This window comes from Camelus dromedarius, chromosome 10, assembly GCF_036321535.1.
Source record: "Camelus dromedarius isolate mCamDro1 chromosome 10, mCamDro1.pat, whole genome shotgun sequence".
Taxonomy (NCBI): Eukaryota; Metazoa; Chordata; class Mammalia; order Artiodactyla; family Camelidae; genus Camelus; species Camelus dromedarius.
In genome coordinates, this window is record NC_087445.1 from 30874026 (window position 1) to 30894549 (window position 20524).

At 36.5% G+C, this 20524-nt stretch overlaps 1 protein-coding gene across 3 annotated transcripts in view; it reads right to left on the reverse strand.

Moving 5' to 3' along the window:
* The window catches only part of RIC1 (RIC1 homolog, RAB6A GEF complex partner 1), a 102251-nt gene extending 84520 nt beyond the window's left edge, over window positions 1-17731 (reverse strand). For 2 of the 3 annotated variants that reach the window (XM_010993426.3, XM_010993425.3), the window contains exon 1: window positions 17321-17730. In XM_010993426.3, the coding sequence (XP_010991728.2) occupies window positions 17321-17464 (144 nt within the window). In that variant the 5' untranslated portion in view covers window positions 17465-17730. Of the gene's footprint in view, window positions 1-17320 lie in introns of all 3 variants that reach the window. The other variant, XM_031449756.2, reaches the window with a different exon arrangement.
* Between the last annotated feature and the right edge of the window lie 2793 nt (window positions 17732-20524).

Consider the following 20524-nt stretch of genomic DNA (forward strand, 5'->3'; position numbering starts at 1 on the left):
CAGAATTGCTAATGTCATATGATAACTATGTTTAACTTTTCGAGGAACTGCCAAACTGTTTTCCATAGTGGCTGCACTATTTTACATTTCTACCAGCAGTCCATAAGGGTTCTAATTTCTCCACATCCTTGCCAACACGCTTGTTACTGTCTTTTAATTGTAGCTATTCCAATGTATGTCAAGCGGTGTCTTGGGGTTGATTTACATTTCCCTAATGACTAAATCATACTGAGCATCTTTTCATGTGCTTATTGGCTATATTATATCATCTTCAGAGAAATATCTATTCAAACTCATTGCCTACTTTTTTAACTGGAGTCACCAACTTTTAAACAAGTACTGTTCCAATACCCGACTTTCTAAGTTGATTACTGGAGTTCTTTTGTTCCTGTACGAAAATTCACTAAAAATGGTGATTAGGTTCCTGGGCAAGCTCAAAAAAGTCTATTCAGCCCACAAATACTAATAGAGAATTTAATATAATGGCTAAAAATACAGGTTCTGAAGTCTGAATGTAAGATTCAAATACTGGCTCTGGCATTTACTAGCTTTGAGAGCTTGAAAAAAGTAACTTCTCCTATGCTCCAGTTTCTGCATCTTTAAAATAAACACAATAATAGAACCTACTTCACTGGTAGGTTCTGCAAAGATGAAATAAATAATATAGCACTTGGCAAAGTGCTTTAGCACTCAATAAGCACTATAATTATTATTGCTGTCTTAATGTCTCAGGATCACATTATTAAAAATACTACAAAACAAAACTCCCAACAGCCTCCCTAAGACAATTTATTCAAAATTCCTACTTAAGATACTAGTAACATATCACTTCTTGCTACAGTTAAGGCAATAATGACAAGATCAGTCCAACACTCTGGCAGTTTAGGGCTTGAACCACCAAATAACTGAAGGGGAAGAACGGCAGACTGACTAGAAGTGGGCTCAGGGAACTTTGTGCAGTAAATAAAAATGTTCTGAATCTTGACTGGAGTAGTCATTATATCAGTATACACACCTGCCAAAATCCACTTAAGATCAACACTTCACTATGCATTAAAAAAAAAATTCAAAAGTAAATTAATAAATAAGCCATCACTTAAGTATACTGAATGCTATTTACAAAGGAAAGAAAAATTACTAATATGTTTTAGATGATTTTCAAAAAAGGTTTTCTGGTTAATTGTTGACAATCTGTTAGATATTTTTCAAAGCAGACACAGGGCACTCCTATTGGTAACACGCAGTTTTTTCTACTGATACCACGTCAGTAGTGATGAGTAATTAACTTTATGCTTCAAACATTCCTCGAATTCCAAAGTGCAATTTTTCTTAAAGGTAGAAGCTAATGATTGGGATTGATAATTCAATCTCAACACCAATGCTCTTGGCATTAAACTGAGATAATCAACTTCATGTACAGGAAGAGGACAGTCAATTAACTTTGGTTATTTTCTGTCTCTCCTATGTGAAATGAGTTAATATTTGAGAAATATCTGATTCTCACTTGCAAGTTCTTGAAACCAGGCTGTTTCTCTCCTACCATGTTACTATTCCTTATCCTGTGCAATATTACATTAACAAATGGAAACATACTTAAAATTAATTTCGCAAATAAAAAATCATTCAGAGTATTCATATGCTTAGCTTTAATCTAATCAAGCCTTTAAACATAACTTTTAGTTTACAAGAAATACAGAGGATTCAGGAAAACATTACCAACTAGACAAATCCAGAGTGTGAGGGTGGTCTTCAAGAAAAGTGGCCTAATCTACTAAAAACAAAATAAATCTATGTAATGAAAGTGAGAGAGGGAGGGAAGACTATCAAAGGTTAAAAGGTAATAATCTCTAGTTAAGATCTAACAATCCAATGGAATGCATGAACCTCAAGTAGATCTGTTTTAAAATAAGAAAAAAAGCTATGTAAATAATTTGGGGAATACTGAGGAAATTTTAAAATCAAACTCCTTAACAGAAGATATTAGGGAATTACTAATTTTCATATTATGGCTATATATATGAAAGTCATTTTTAGAAGATGCACACTAAGTAGTTAGGTACCAGAGAAGTATCTTGATGTCTACGATTTTCAAAGAGTTCCCATAAATATACACACACATATATATACATATACACCCAAGCAAATAAATGATAAAGAAAATGTTGACAACTTGATTCTAGGTGGTGAGTATCCAGGTGTTCTGTACATTTAAAAAAATTTTATTAGATTTTATATGGAAAATAAGGGGTTGGTTGTATTCTTACATTGTGAAGCAATACTTAAATCTCATGAATTAAGAAAACCAGTACTGGTCCCTCTAGAGAAGCATTCCAGTTAAGTCTTATATGTGTACACAATTGGACAAAATTAGAGTGGAAATTTCTATATACAAATTCTATATAGAGCTGAAGGTAAGCAATCTCTATAATTTACCTCCATTTCCTAGCATATAGTTAAGTGCCAACTCTGGGTCAGAAGACCAACAAACCTCAACAGCAGCCCATTATGGTATCATAGTGAAGACTCATCTTAAGTACTATTTGGCTTGGAGTCTTCACTATTACGTACTATTATATACCATATAAAGAAAACCACCTAATAGGGCTTCAGAAAGATGTTTTTTTAAATTGGTTAAATTTTTTTTTAAGTTGGACTCGGAGAAATAGAAATTAGTTAACTGAAAGATACTCAGGAAGACTAGGTAATTCTCCTATTCCAGAAAAATAGTAAACATTTTTAAATACACTAAACAATACACATTTTTCTAGTTTGAAATATACATTCATACACTAAACAATACACATTTTTCTAGTTTGAAATATACATCCATATTTCAAGACTTTTCTTGTTCCTATATACCATCTTTCCAATTCAGTTTCATAAATCTTCCCTCAGTTCAACATTAGAATGGGTGGATAAATCCAAGCTTATCAATCATCTGCCCTTCAGCCTCAGTTTCCTCATTTGTAAAATAAAAAGGATATGGCTAAAATGCAAAAACAAAAATTTACTTAACAGTATCATTTAACTTAAACAATATAATGTACTAAAAGGTTCTAGGCACTATACTTGAAATTTACTGGGCATTTATTAAACAATCTGAATAGTCTGAATACAACTGTTTGAATACAGTTTTATTTAAGTGAGTTGTTACCAATATATCTTTCAAACTGATTGTTTCATATTTTATTATTCTTACTTTATATAAGAAACAGCATGGGACAATCTCCACAAAACCAGCTTTGGCATTAAGTGTGGGTATGAATCTCAGCTCTGCCATTAACTAAATAATTTCCTCTAGGTCACACGATTACTTTATTTGAGACTCACTTTTCCTATTTGGAATATAGGGACCAATCTCCCAAAGTTACTGCAAGGATTGCACGAAATAATGTACATAAAAAACATTAGAGATTGACATACAATTCGCACTTAATAACTGTTAGCTTGTAGGTGTTCTTTTAGGTTTTTATTTTTAAAATTGATGGGGTTTAAATTGCATGTGACTGACAGTGAACAAAAATGAACAAAAATTTTATCATCCTTGTGCTTCAAAAACAACTGATATTGATAATGGCAGTAGAGGTGATGGTAATCAATCTGGTTTTTAAAGGAAGTGATAACAATCGTGATAATGTTAGACAATGAGACCTAAAAACTATTGAATACAGTACTGTAAGTAACCAGGCTTTAAATATATTCTCTTCCTAGCACTTCAAACACACACAGAACCAAACAGCTCCATCTCACAATAGTAAGAAAACAGCAATTACATCAACAACTATACGCGCTTGAAGAGAAAAACCAAAGAATTATTTCTTCTAAATGTCCTATAACTGACTTTTATGACACAAACAGCTCATTTGACCAATTTTACCCCATTAAGACTTACGGGAACATAAAATTGCTTAGCAAAAGTTAAATCACAAGGACTTCCAAGAATGGCAGAGTGAAGAGATTGGCAAATCCTCTCCCTCAAAAAACCACCGTAAAACTGAACTGTCAAAAGAAACATTTCACAGTTGACCCCTGAACACCACAGGTTTGAACTGCATGGGTCCACTTATACGCAGATTTTATTCAATAAATATGTACTACAGTACGTCTCGACTTGTTGTTCTCTGAACCCGCGGACAGTGGAAACGTGGATACAGAGGGCTGACTCTAAAATTATACACAGATTTTCAACCACATGGAAGGTTGACACCCCTAATCCTTGTGTTGTTCAAGGGACAAGTGTTATATTTGGAAACTCACCAAAGGCATACAAATTAAGAAAATTTCATTCATGAAAACCTGCTGAATTTCAGATAAGAAAAGTGGCTATAAATGATGTTCTTGCCAGGACTGTACCCAACCCCTCACCAAAGCCTGGTAGGCAGTAGCGTCACCAGCGTGGGCTGTTGGTTAAAAACCAGCAGCTTTGCTGCTAAAGGCATGCTGTCTTGATATGGAGCAGAGTGCAATACAGCCTGAAGCACTGTTGGTAAAAGGAGCATATCTTAGAAAGCAAACAGAGAAAGCTGATGGCACTGCTAGCCAGAAGTTTCAGACCTGCTTTGGGTAAGTAGCACATCCCTCAACAAGCCTGAAATTTAACAAGAAAACCCTGGAAATCAGATAGTCAAAGCGGGAATAGATAAGCTTGCCACACAACGTTGGCTCAATGGGAGGCAGAACTTAAAAACAGGAAAAAACCTGAAGGTTCCAAGCTCTCCACTCATCCCTGTATTCCAGAGGCTGTGAACATGAATAGACAAGAGCAATGAAAGGCCAAGCTCCCCATACATCACTAGCTCACTGGGAGGTTGTTCCCAAGGAAGTTCCAGAAGGGTGTGGCAGGAAGTAAAAGCTGGAACAGACATTAAAACGTCCTGAACTTTGCCTGCACTCTCCAACCCACATATCAACCAAAAATGGATGCCTTACTGGCTCAAGATGTTTAAACATCTAACCACTCACTATGCAGACATAGAGACAACCCCTAGGAAGCCATGGTAAAAACAAAAATAAAAAAAAAATAAGCAAATACCTTAGTCAGTGGCTGCATGTTGTAGGAGAGATAAATATGTAGATTAAGTCCAGGTAACTTACTAAAAACAATACTAAAACAAAAAATCAGCAACAATAACCCTCAGAAAACAAAATTAGAAACTCTAGTTGTTACAATAAATTATCCAAAATGTACAATTATCAAAAAAATAGAAGACATATAATCAGTGACCCAGACTAAAGGAAAAAGAAACTATCTTTAGTGTGAGTGGGCCCAGTAGAGCAGACAAGTAATTCAAATCAGTCATGAGATATATATATAAATGGAATAAAGGAAAGCATGCTTAAATAATCAAAGGAAAATGATAATACCTAAACAAGCAGGGAATCTCAAAAAAGTAAAAGCAATGAAAAAAAAAGGACCAATTCTAGAAATTCTACAGTTTTAAAGTACAAAATTGAAATGAAAGCTTCATTACATAGACTCAACAGATTTGAGATGGCAGAAGAATCAAAAAACAAGAAAATAGTTCAATAAAATTAAGCAATCAAAGAAAAAGAGAAAAAAGACTGAAGAGAGCTTCAGAGATCTATAGAACACAAAATACACCAATATATGTATAATGGGGAGTTCCAGGAGATGGCACAGGGGATTAAAAAACATTTGAAGAAATAATGAGTGCAAATGTTGCAAGTATGGTGAAAGACATTAAGCCTCAGATTCAAAATGCTTGACAAATCCCTAGCTGGATAAACACACACACATACCCATAACACAAACTACGTAACACCAACAAGATGTTAAAATAGCTGAGTTAAACAAGTGGACAAGAGAAGAACACACAAGAGAAGAAAAATACAATTAATGGTTGACTTTTTAAAATATATTCTTAAATTTTTTATCTATTTTCGGGAGGTGGTAATTAGGTTTTATTTGTCTGTTTATTTTAGAGGTCCTGGGAACTGAACCCAGGATCTTCTGCATGCTAAGAATGTGCTCTGTCACTTGAGCTATATCCTCCCCACTAATGGTTAACTTCTCGTCAGAAACAATGAAGACAAGAAGGAAATAAAGGGACTTACTTAAATGCTGAAACAGAAAAACCATCAACTATGAATTCTATATCCAGTAAAATTATCCTTCAAAATTACAAAGTAAAGACATTCCCAGATAAAGAGATTAAAAGAATCTGTTATTAGCAAATCTGTTCTATGAGAAGTACTAAGAGAAATCCCTCAGAAAAAAAACAGGAAATGACATTAAATGGTATACATAAAAGAGTTAACAAAACAGGTCTAAGACTGCTGTACTAAAAAATGCCTGCCTGCAAGGTTGGTTCTAAGCTGGCATCTGGGAACTTGAATTTGGGAGGGTTCCCACCATTCCTTAACTGATTAGAGTGGCTGACTAGCCTAAACTGTTTATACAAATCAAATGGCTAATGTTGAAACAACTATTTTCCTTCAGAGAATGAGAAATTTGGTATGTGCTGGGCAGAGAGCCTCCAATAAAAATCTTGGGGACTAGGTCTATAATGAGCTTCCCTGGTATACAACATTGCACATATGTTGTCACAATCTGTGGGAAAAAAACAGGTACATCTTATATGACTACACTGCAACAGGATTATCTGAAGCTTGTAGCTGGCCCTTCCAGAATACACCCAATGAGCCTTTTCCCTGTGGCAAATTTTCTTTATATGCTTTTGTTGTAATAAATCACAGTCATAACTATGGCCATATGTTGAGCACTGTGAGTCTTCCTAGTAAATCACTGAACCAGGGGGTAGTTTTACTTTTGGGAACTACTGACAAAAATGGTAACTCAAATCCAAAGGAAGAAACACAGAGCACAAGAAACAGAAAATGGATAAATGTAAAAGACTGAATAAATGTATTTTCATCTTTCCTCCTAATTTCCGTAAAAGATATCAGGCTTTATAAAACAGGAACTTTTAAAAATACAATACACGATACTATTGGGTTCATAACATAAAAAGACGTAACATATATGACAATAATACCTCAAAGGAGGTGTCAGAGAACAGAACAACTAGATGTAAGATAAATTAAAAAGTAGAGAATTTGAATGACACTGCAGACTAGCTGAACCTAACAGAAATACACAAATCATTCCACACAACAGAAAAATACATATTTCTGTCAAGTACACGTGGAATATTCTCCAAGACAGACTATGAGGTAGGACACAAAACAAGCTTTAATTAACTTTAAAAGAACGAAACAATCCCAAATATTTTTTCTGATCACAATGTGATGAAAGATCAACAGCAAGAGGAAAAACAGAAAACTCACTAATACATGGAAATCAAATAACACATTCTTAAATAACTCATGGAAAACAACAACACAAGGGAAATCAGAAAATATCCTGAGACAAATGAAAATAAAAACACAACATACTAAAACACAAAGGATGCAACAAAAACAGTGCAAAGTGGGTAATTTACAACTAAGTGCTTACATTAAAAAAGGCCTCAAATCAATCTTACTTCACATCTTACCAAAGTACAAAAAGAATAAATTAACCCAAAGTTAGAAGAAAGAAGGAAATAATAAAGATTAGAGCAGAGAGAAATAAGGTGAATAAAAAAACAGAGTAAATCAAAGAAATCAAGAGTTGGCTCCTCTAAAATATCAACAAAACTGCGGAACCTTTAGCCAGATGAGGGAAAAAAAAAAGACTCAAATAACTAAACTTAGAAATGAAAGAGGGACCATTAGTACTGATTTCACAAAAATAAAAAGAATTATATGTGAGTACTCTGAACAATTGTGTCCTAACAAATCAGACAACCTAGATAAAATGGACAAATTCCAAGACTGAATATTGAAGAAATAAAAAATCTAAATAAACTTATAACTAGTAAGAAGTTTAAATCAGTAATCAAAAACCTCCTAACAAAGAAAAGCCCATACAGTTTCACAAATGAATTCTATCAAACATTTGAAATAAACACCAATCCTCAACTCTTCCAAAAAACTGAAGAGGGATCACTTACTAACTCATTCTATGAGGCTAGCATCACCCTGATACTAAAGCTAGACAAAGATTCTACAAGAGAAAAAAGACTACAGGTCAATATCCCTGAAGAATACATATGCAAAAATCCTCAATAAAATACTAGCAAACCAAATTCGGCAGCATATTAAACAGATTATAAACCAGTGCGATTTATTCCTGGAATGTAAGGATGGTTCAATACAAGAAAAATCAATGTAATACACCACATTAATAGAAGAAAACACTACATGACCATCTCAGTTGATTCAGAAAAAAGCATGAGACAAAACTCAACATCCTTTCGTGCCGAAGACATTCAGTAAATTAGGAACAGAGTGAAACTACCTCAATGTAATAAAAGCCATATACAAAAAACTTAGTCAGTAACATACTCAGTGGTGAAAAACTGAAAAGCTTTTTCTCAAGGGCAGAAACAAGACAAGATTTGCTCACTTTCACAACTTCATTCAAAATAGTACTGAAAGTCCTAGGCCAGAGCAATTAGCAAGAAAACTAAAAAAAAGGCACCCAGATTGGAAAAGGAGAATTATCTCTGTTCTCTGAAAATATGATGCTTTATGTAGAAAACCCTATAGATTTCACATAAAATGGTTAAAAGTAATAAATGATTTAGCACAGTTGAGAGATGCAGTATCACCACACAAAAATTGGTACATTTCTATATAATAATAAACATCTAAAAATAAAATTAAGAAAGTCACTCCATATATATAGTACCATCACAGGAATAAAATTCTTAAGATCAGGCTTAACCAAGGAAGTGAAATACTTGTATGCTGAAAACTACAAAATGTTGCTGAAATTAAAAAGATGCCTATAAATGAAAAGATATTTTGTGTTCATGGCTTAGAAAACAATGATAAGGTGTCAATATTACCCAAAGCAATTTAGAGATTCAATGCAACTCCTATCAAAATTCCAACACCATTCTTTGTAAAAATATAAATTAATATGTGGACCCCAAATAGCCAAAATAGTCTTGAAAAAGAGTAAAGTTGTAGGTCTCACACTTTCTAACTTCAAAACTTATTACAAAGCTATGGCAATCAAAACAGTACCACAATGGCAGAAAGACTGACAAATACAACAACAGAATATAACAGAAAGCCCAGGAATAAATACATGTGGCTAAATGATTTTCAACAAGGGCGCCAAGACCATTCAATGGAGGAAAAGGATAGTCTTTAACAAACTACACCAGGAAAACTGAGTATCTCCATGGAAAAAATAAAATTTGATCCTTATCTCCCATCATACACAAAAATTAGCTCTAAATTGATTACAGACTTAAACATAAGAGCTAAAACTATAAAATTCCTTTAAGAAAGAGGGCAAAAACTTCATAACTTTGGATTTAGCAATAATTTCTTGCACATGACACCAAAAGCAATGGCAACAACAACAACAAAAATAGTTAAGTTGGACTTCATCAAAATTAGAAGCTTTTGGACATCAAAGGACACTTATCAACAGAGTAAAATGGCAATCCACAGAAAGGGAGAAAATATTTACAAATCATATATATGATAAGTAATTGATATTTAGAATACAGTTGACGCTTGCAATGCAAGGATTGGGGCACCAAACCTCTGGACAGTCAAAAATCTGAGTATAACTTAACAGTCAGACCTCCGTATTTGCAGTGCCACATTCGAGAATTCTCAGCCAAATGCAGATAGTGCAGTACTATAGTATTTACTATCAAAAAACATCCACCGTAAGTAAATCCATGCAGTTCAAACCCATGTTGTTCAAGGGTCAATACTATATAAAGAACTCCCACAACTCAACAACAAAAAAAGAAATCACTCAATTTTTAAATGGGCAAAGAATATGAACAGACATTTCTCCAAAGAAGATATATAAATGGCCAATAAGTATATTAAAAGATACTCAATGTCACTTGTTATTAGGGTTATCAGGATGGCTATCACTGGAAAAAACAGAAAACAGCAAGTGTTGGCAAAGATGTGGGAAAACTGGAATCCTTGTGTATTGCTGGTCGAAATGAAAAATGGTGCAGCCACTGTGAAAAATGAATGCGATGGCAATCAAAAATAAAAAAAGCAATTTCTCACAAAATTAAACATAGAATTACCATATATACAATCCAGCAATTCTACTTTGGGGTATATATACAAAAGAATCAAAAGTAGAGACTCAAATAGATAATTGCACACTAATGTTCACAGCAGGATTATTCACAATAAGTGAAAGCAACCCCAAAAGTGAATGTAACCCATGTCCATCAACATATGAATGGATAAACTATAATATATACTTACAACGAAATATTATTCAGCCTTAAAAAGGAAGCAAATTTTGGTACACACTATATATAACATGGAGAACCCTGAAGACATGCTAAGTGAATTAAGCATATCACTAAAGGGTAAATATTGCGTTTCCACAATAATCAAATTCATAGGGACAGAAAGTAAAACAGTGGTTGACAGGGGCTGGGAGGAAAGGGGAATGGGGAATTACTGTTTACTGGGTTATGGTGCTTCAGTCTGGGAAGATGAACAAAGTTTTGGAAATGGATGATGGTGATGGCTGCACAAATGCAAATATACTCAAATGCCACAGAATTGAACATTTAAAAATTATTAAAGTGGTAGATTTTATGTTATGTATATATATTTCACCACTTTAGAAACATGAAAGTAAAAAGGAGGAGGATGAAAAATTTCCTGTATTTTACTGGAATTAATTCAGTTATTAACCTGAAGTATACTGTAATAAGATGCATTTTGTAATTGCTAGAGCAACCATTAGTAAAATAACTCAAAAAAGTATGATTAAGAAATCAAAGCAATTAAAGGAATAACAGGTAAACTTTCAAAAAATGAGAGGTATAGAAAAGAAATAGCAAAATAGCTAACATAAATCCAACCACATCAATAATTACATTTACGTGTGAATGAACTAAATACTCCAATCAAAAGGCAGGAATTATCAGACTGGATTTTTGAACAACAAAACAAAAAAGCAAGATCTAAATACAGGCTATCTATACAAGACACATTTCAGATTGAAAGACATAAGTAGTCTTAAAGTAATAAAAGTATATAAACCTAACAATGCAGCCCCAAAATTAATGAAGCATAAACTGGCAAAACAAAGAAAAAACCAATTCAACAACAGAGTTGGAGATTTCCATCTCTACTTTCAATAACTGATAGAACTAGACTTAACATTAACAAGAATACAGAAACCTTGAACAATCATGCCAACCAATTTAACATTTAAAGAACTCTGCAAACTGCAGAATATATCTGCTTTACAAGTACAAAATGAATATTCTCTTACACAATGTGCTAACCCCCCAAAAAGGTCTTAATAACCTTAAAAAAATAAAACCATTCAAAGTATATTCCCCAACCACAAAAGAATTAAGTTAGAAATCAATAACAAAGAATTTGGGAAACACTCAAGTATTTGGAAATTAAACTACATACCTTTTAAAAAATTTTTGTTTGTTTGTTTGTTTAGGGGGTGGGTAGTTGGGTTTATTTATTCATTTTAACGGGGGTACTGGGGATTGAACCCAGGACGTCATGCATGCTAAGTATGTGCTCTACCACTTGAGCTATACCCTCCCCCAACCACACACTTCTAAATAACCTATGATTCAAATAAATGGTTAAATTTTAAAAACTAAATGAAAACAAAATTGGAACATATCAAAAGTTATAGGGGGCAGGAGATCAATGGGCAGAACAGAGGATTTTTAGGGCAGGAAAAATATGCTGTATGGTATTACAATGATGAATATATGTCATTATACATTTGCCCAAACCCACTGAACATACATACTATGAGTGAACTCTTAACTAAACTATGAACTGTGCATAATTACGATGTGTCAATGTAGGTTCATCCTTGGGGGAAGAAAAAAGGTGTCATTCTGATGACTGATGTTGACAGTGTAGGAGGCTATGCATGTGTGAGGAGAGGGGGTATGTGGGAAATCTATGTACTTGCCTCTCAATTTTACTGTAAACCTGAAACTGCTCAAAGAAAAAAAAAAAAAAGAAAAAACTTAAGAGTTTAAAATGCCTATATTAAAAAAAGAAATATCTCAAATTAATAATCTAAGCTTTCAATCTAACAGAACTAAAGCAAATTAAACCCAAACAAGCTGAAGAAAGTAATTTTTAAAAAATCAATGCAGAAATTGGTAAAATAGAAAACGGAAAATTAATAGACTAAGATCAGTAAAACCAAAAGGTGGTTCACTTAAAAAAAGAAAATTACCTAGACTGATGAGGGGAGTCCATTGAGATTCCATACCAATTTGTAACGGATATTTATATTTCTGTAAAAAATACTGTTAAGACTGCACTGAATCTGTAGATCGCTTTCAGTAGCACTGGCATCTTAACAGTATTAAGTGTTCCAATCCCCAGCTTTACTGAGATATGACTGACATTTAACATCGTCTAAGTTTGACCCACATGTTGATTTGATACTTATATATTGTAAAATAATTACCACCACAGTCTTAGCTAACACCTGCATCATGTCACATAATTACCATTTCTCTTTTGCAGTGAAAACATCTACTCTCATCTCAGCAACTTTCAAGTATATAATATAGGACTATCAACTACAATTACCATGCTGTACACAATTTATTCAACTTAATAGCTGGAAGGTTATGCTCTTTGACCAACTTCTCCCCTTGTTCACCATCCTCCAGTCCCTCATATCTATGTGTTTCTGTTTCTATGCATTCAACTTTTTTAGATTCCATATATGTACGTGATATCATACATTGTTTTTGTCTGACTTATTTCACTTAGCATAATGCCCTCAAGGTCCATCCACACTGCTGCAAATGGTAAGATGTCCTTTCTAGTGCCTGAATATTTCATTATGTACGTATACTGTATCATCTTTATCCATTCATCCACTGAAAGATACTTAATTACTTCCATATCTTGGCTATTGTAAATAACATATACTACTATTCTAATATAATTTGGACTGTGTATAATAAGAGTATTTAATTTATCTTCATTTATATAACCCTCTCCAACACAAGTTTTTCTGATTTGAAGTTGTATTTTAGTACTACCATATTTTTTTAGTTGCATGTCAACATTTAGAAATCTTCCAGTTATTAAAACTTGAAAAAATTCTGTGCTATGCATAGGACAGATATACTAAATTCATTAATTTATTTTTAAAGTACTTTAGTAAGCATCTGCTTTCGGCAAAGAATTATGGATAATACAAAATAAGATCACTTCCAGACTAACACAAAATTGTAAATCAATTACACTTCATTAAAAATAAATAAATCAACTTCTGTCCTCCAGAAACTTACACTCATGGAGAAATAAAGCTTGGGTGCAAAACTACAATACAAAAAGTAGTTCATCCAAAGAATGAATACTTCTGCTTATGGTAAATAAAGAATGACTCACAGAGCAGGATCTCAACAGTAGCTAAAGTTTGGATACTATTCTGATAGGCAGAGATGGGGCAAGAGAGCATTCCAAGAGGGGAGTGTCTCTGATATCAAACTACGGAGTATGAACTTCATTCTTTTAACAGTGAACCCTAAATGACTTCCAAGCAGTGAGTTTATAAGGAAGGCTCTCTGGAGGCACTAATAGAACACAGCTGAAAGAGTGAGAAATGGGAGCATTTGAAACATACAGGTACAAATTAAATTACTTTCCTGGAGTCACACAGTTAACCATATACTCGATTCTTTGAACATCTATCTCAGTTTTCTATTATTAGTATACAGCAACAAGAGCATAAGTTTCGACTCAAGGTTACTCGACAATTTATTTCATAAGCCTAGTAACTACTTGTCTATTTCAGCTTTTTATTAGCAGTGGTAACTCACAAAATTTTCATTTATATTAACACACTAACATCTTTGGATAGAATTTTTTTACATATAATATGCCCTTTAAATCCCTTCCATATACTGCCTATTTATACTATCCTTTCACAGGAGGTGTTCAAAAATACTTTCGAGGGTATTTTATATATTTGAAATAATCAATGACCTGAAAATTGGAGTAAGACTAATTTAGTATTACAGCATTCTAAAGTATCATTCTGTGGTTCACATATGTAGACTTCTGTATTCACAGTTAAGCAGTATATTGAAGGAATAATTCTAGGCTCTCTGGTACAGTAACAAACACAATTCATCTCATCCAACACCCATGTCAATCATAAATCATAACATGCTTTAAACAGCAGCTTCATCCTCAAAGCTGAAACTCATCCTTTTACAACACCTTTGGCAGAAATACATCATCAATTATTCCACTGGGTAAGCTGCACCTCTGCCACCCCAATCTAGCATATATATGCCCAATCTTTTCTGAGTCCCCTTTTTTGAGTTCCAAAATATACGGATGATCCCTGTTGTAAACTCAAGCAGTTTTTAAAGCTCCTAAGTAGATCCACAAAGTAGAGAAAACAAATTTATATCAACATGTTACAATGAAAACAAGTCGCACCCTCACATTAAAAATAAAACCAAAAAGCAAAATGAGTATCTACAGAAACTCTTTTGTTCATAAACACATCTGAACAGCACTATACTACATTTCTCAAACTTGAAGTCAGGAAAGAATTCTGAAGAGAAATGACTCTATAACACTGGGATTCCAAACAGCTACCTAGGGTATATAATAGTAGCTATAAGAGGTACATAAAAGCTCACCAGAAGACCCATAAAATGTATACAAGTTATTCTTAGAAATCATATTTTAATGTTTCCAGTCTCATGTCTCATCAACATTTTCAGGCAGCAATTCTTTCAGATCTTAGGGAAAAAAGCTTAGACTATTAAATGCATGTTCCTCTCATAAGGACAGTTTTTCTTTTTAAAAATGCATTCCACCTGTGCGAGTTTAACTAAGAGTCCTAACAAAATTTAAAGTAAGCAAATATGTTATCTTCTCTCATTTCTTTGAGCATGTTTCTCCTTATCTCCAAATGCCCTCAAGCTGCTTTTCAGACCTCAAATTCCATAAAATCTTTCTTTAGATCTTTAAAATTCACTTTATTCTATAAAATTACTTGCATATACAATGTCTCCAAAATCAAAGCTTTCATGTTCTCATGCAAACATTTTAAACCAATTCACTCTAAATTATGGAGGAATAATTGATAGCTACTCAATATAGCCAGAGGTTTTCACTTCTAAAAGAAGCGCGTTGACCTAAATCTATTTTAACTTACATAGTTTCAGTAAGTTTAGAAGTTAAAATATCAAAATAAAAACTGGAATCTGGCACCTATTTCCCCATTAACCCAGTTTATTGACCTTAAAACCATCTAGTCCAATACCTGATTTTTAAAGCAACAAAGTGATGTCAGAGATTAAAGTTAACCATTCCTAAACCTACAGTACCATGGGGCCTCCTCTAAGGCATTCCCGCATTTCACTTCACATACTTAACCCAGAGATACTATACAATCTAACTTTCTGCACACCGGATCTTAATAGAAGTGGCCCCAGGACTTCTGTAGAAAGCAGCTATCTGTGTGCAGGGTGGCAGTTTCAAGGAACAGAGTACAAGCAGTTTTACATTCCAGTAGTACCTTAGATTTATTTAGTATCTAAGTCCAAAAGCAAAAAACTAATATTCTTAATATTCACAATATCCCTCAGAAAGTCAAGGCATATTTTTGTTTCTTTTATAGAGGAATAAAGTAGCCTACAGGCTCCTGGTCTATTCTTCCCTCATATTAAGTTTAGTTTTACCTAAAATTTAGTTAGGTGTGCCCTTTATAGAGATAAGGAAAGTTAAATTTCAGGCTTTACAATTTGTTAAATTAGGGTGAAACTGCGTACTAAATTCTGAGTTCAATTTAAAATTCAAGTTCTAATTTTTCTTTCCGTATATGCCTTAAATAGTTATATACACCCAAACAAATGATTATTCAATCAGTATAAACAAAGTAAACAAATTAGTATCTCATTTAAGAACCAAATGATATACAACACACAGTCAAAAATGCAACCAAGCACCACACAGAATAGTCACATGGTTGGCTTTTATAATACCCTATTTCATTTTGCTATATATTTAAAAATTAAACCAGCCAAAACCTAATAGCAAATAGTCTGACTTAAAATCTAACTATGATAGTCATATAAAGAAGATATCAGAAACGCCTAAATCTCACCATCACTTTTACCAGGGCTGTGAGGACAGCTAAGGACCTTACAGGCATTCAAATGGTCAGACAGAGATTTGACAGCTGTAACTAATTTAACTAAAGCCAGGTGTTTCACATAGATCTAATAACGCTAAGGTCACAACCTATTTTCCCACATGGTTAAATTAACTTTGAGAAAAACTTCGCTCTGACATCGATTAGTGCTGCCTGGGGGGGGGGCATTTTTACACTATATTTTGTTGCTTTTATATACACACCTAAAGCAGTGTTCGCGGAAAATAAGAAGTATCTATCCATCACTTACTTGTGAAGTTTTATCTACTCAGTAATTAGATACAAGAAAGGAAAAAACCAGAATTCACAGAAAGCAAAAACAGAACTCAGGATCACTCTCTTCCCAGATCTTATTATTACTTCCAGGTGTTAATAAATACCAGGAGCAGACCGGACAGATTTGAGTTCTACTTCCGCTCCTACTAACCCCCGTACAATTCTCTATAGAAGAGTCCAACTGCAGCAGAGGAAAGAACTAGCGGAGTTCTTTCTCTAGAGGAGAGATGTTAGGGTGAAGCGAGAAGCTGGATTATCAGACGTTTAGTAAAAAAAAAAATAACTCTGGCTGTAGTTGTTAGAAATAAGTTATTACAACCTGTAAAGTCTGCCACTGGGTAAAGCCCAAAAGGCTTTCCCCAACACCAAAACAACGGCCTTTGAAGCAAGGGAGGGTTAGGAATACAACAGCGGCCAGATGCCTAATTGTGGAAAGTTTAAACAAATTTGTTCCTCAGAGAATGGGGGAAGGGCGAGGAGGGAAAGTCTGGGCTCTACCGAGGGAGCGCGCGGGGTTCGCACTGTGCGCGGCCGTCGGTCCAACGCAGGGAGGCGCAGGGATTTGGGACAGTAGCGACTGCATCCACCCCAGAGCCCTGGCCGGAGGACGTTCCCCGACCCGGGCGTTCGTGCGGCCGAGTAGGTGCAACGAGGACGCCGACGGCGAAAACGAGTGGGTCTGGCGCGAAGGGGCAGGGGTCCCGGACTCAGGATGGAAGTTGGGGGCGGGACGGTGCCAGGACGCCGGGGAGGGAGCCACGAGAGGCGGCGGGCGGCTCTACTTACTCGGCTGTACCAGATGCTGAGGCGGGCCCGGGCCAGCACGGCGAAGAAAGTCCTCTGGGGGTCGGACTGAACGTGGAAAGGCGCCTCGGCCGGGCTCCCCAGAGGGCAGAGCAGCCTCTTGGGCCAGCCGCTCAGGAAATACATGGCCCGCGCCGAGCCGCCGACGCCGCGGCGCCCGGCGGCCCCCGGCCCGGTCCGTCACACTCAGCGACCCGGGGCCGGACGCCGGTCTCCCACACCGCCACCAGCCGAGTCGGCGGCGGCGGCGGCGGCAGCTCGGGGCATCTGCCTGCTGGCCGGGCCGGGCCGGGCCGGGCCGACGCTACACTAAGCGACGAAGGCACCCCCGAGCTGACGGGGCCTAATGTGGGGGAGGGAGGGGGAGAGAAAGTCGGGACGGAGATGGGGCGGGAGGAGCGCGAAGGCCCGCCCCGGCCCCGCCCCTTCCTCGAGCCGCACTGGCGTCACCACGCCGCGCCGCGTGGGTCTGGCCGGGCAGGGCTGCCCCGCGCGCGCGTACTGGAGACTTCTCCTCTCCCCCTCCCTCTGCTTTCTGAAGCTCCGCCTTAGTCTTCACTTCAATACGCATGCGTCTTTGCCTCGCTCAGGCTTCTCTACACCTCCCACTTGCAATGTAGAGCGTATAGTCACTGCTGGAGGCGGGATAATCGCCTGAGACTCGGAGGCAAGTAGGCCGAGCCGGCGAGACGCAGCTTCGAGGCAAGTCGGCCGTGGGACACGCCCCTTGCCTAGCGTAGCCAAATTTGACTTCCCTCGCGGATTGGTGGGGCCTCTGCTGGGGCAGGCCTCCGCTTTGCATCGCCGGGTGTGGGTGGTGTGTGGGGGAGGCGAGTCACGTGATGCTCCGTGCTCTGGTTCCCATCCTGGCCTCCAGGCCTTGGCCTCCTTGCTGGGCTGTCGGGTCCTTAGCACACTGAGCCCCTGTTGTGTGCCAAGGGGCTGCAGCGAAAGCGAGTAGTGAAGTTCCTGCCCTCATAGAGTTTACATCCTTGGGGGTGGTAGTGGGGCTTTTATTCAATTCGTAAATAAACTACCTACAGTGAAAACTCGTGAATCCTGCCTTCTGTCCTTCAGTAATTGTAAACGTGGTGTATATTTCTGAATTCAGTTTGCATTCATCTGCTCCTTTACCAATGTAACGTTAGACAAGGCTAGGCTATCTCTTTTGCACCCTCAGTAGGGTAAGTGACTTAATTTTAGAGTTGGAATGAACTTTAGAGATTCTGTAGTTCGATGTTTAACTTTTTGGACCCTAGGGAATCCCTTTAACAATTACGTTTTTTGAGTGTTGACCCATTGATTACCTTTGAATAAGATTACCTCTAAATAGGCGGAGGCAGGAGTAGGGATGGAGTGTAAAGTAGGGAAACGGGGGATCTGGATTAAAAGAGTTGCTTCTCATTATCTACTTTTTTTGCGCTGTTTTCCCACGTGTTTATAGTTTCAATTAAAAGATTTTTTAAGTGTTAGCCTAGGTTTTGAGTAAGTATTAGCTCACATAAAAAAGCAACATAAACAGCAAAAAGGGGAACAAAGTAACTTAATCCATATCAGATGTAGTATTGTAGCTGGTATTCATAACAAAATGTGTAGCTCTCGGTAGTTTTCCTAAACATTCACTGCATTCCCCAGGAGGTGATCAAAGAACCAGGATTCCTTTAATCAAAGTTGAAACTGCCTCACCACTCACCAGCCTCTTGTGGTCAGGCGGTGTCTCCTTCCTCGGGTTTTTTTGTTGTTTGTTTTTAACCAACAAACAGCATATCAGCCTGGAACATGGTAAGAATAGTGAACTCTGAAAATATTCGTCAAAGGAAACATTGGATGAAACCCTAATCCTGCTGAACTGCACCATTAGACAAATAAAGAGTCCGGGAGAGGTTTCTTGACTTGCCAATACAAAATTGTAGAATAACACAGTTGCATCATACTTTCATCTAACATTCTCAGATGCAGTTATGCACTTGGCAGAAAGAGAGGAAATGAAAATAAGTTACACTGCACCAATTCCACTGGCAAATTTACTGAGAGTGTGTTTGTCCCAGCTCTCCTTCAAAGGGTCTTTGTACTCACGTTCTTCCTAAATGTGAGCATCTTACTGCATCCAAGCACAGTTTAAGGAACTTTCAAGTAATTTTTATTACACTCAGTTTTAACTTTACTTGCTGACTTTAGAATCTGATTTCCCTGCCACACTCTTTTGTAGCATTTAAGGTTTACTAAATATTTTCAAATGCATGACTTGATTTAGTTCCACAGTAAATCTTCAAGGCAGGAAATATTGGTGTGATGTTATTCTCACTTTCCTAATGAGAAAACAGGACCAGGGAGGTGAACATGCCTAGAGTCACATGACCTGAAAAGAGCTGGATCTACAGATCCAGTGGCCTTTAGACTGGATTGAACTGAACTGTGGTACCTGCTCCAGGCAGTGAGACCTGTTGGGCCTTTCTCCTGTGGAGGGGAAAAGTGAAATATCTGATCGGACTCTCAGCAACCCGTTATTTAAGAGTTCCCCCATTGTGACTGAAACCTTATGGACTGGAGTTTCCAACTTTCAAATATTATAGTTTAGCTTTACTTTGTAAAGTACACTAGCAATTCCTATGCCCTGGACCTTCCTTCTCTCCCTTTCCCTATACCACGACCGTCACTCTGAAGTCTGACTTACTGAACTCTATCCTGACTAAGACTAAGCTGTAAGTGAAAGTTAATAGCTACATGTTTTCATCTATCAAACTAACAGGCTTTTTTTTTTTTAAATTACAAGACATAATGTTGGTATACAGAAACAAAGGTACATTTATGACCTGTTGGTAGAAGCGTAATTTGGTGCAATTTTTCTAAAGGGTAGTTGGCTTTACATTAAAGAAGAGAGAGATCTTTAAAATATGCATACCCTTGGCCCCAACTATTTCTCTCCTATGGTTTTCTGAGGAAATAAGCACTAATATGTACAGAGTTTATCTTTAAGAATGTACTCCACAAAGCTGTAGCTAAGAGGAAATGATCCAAATGTCCTCCAAAAGACATTAATTATAGTTCTTCCTAACAATGGGATATTTTGCAAAAATAAAAACAAAGTACTGAAAGCAGATTAAAGGCAGTAAGTACAATATCCTATGTTCATGAAAAAAAAATGTAGAAGTGCCTAGAAAAAAAACAGAAGAAATGCACTAAAAT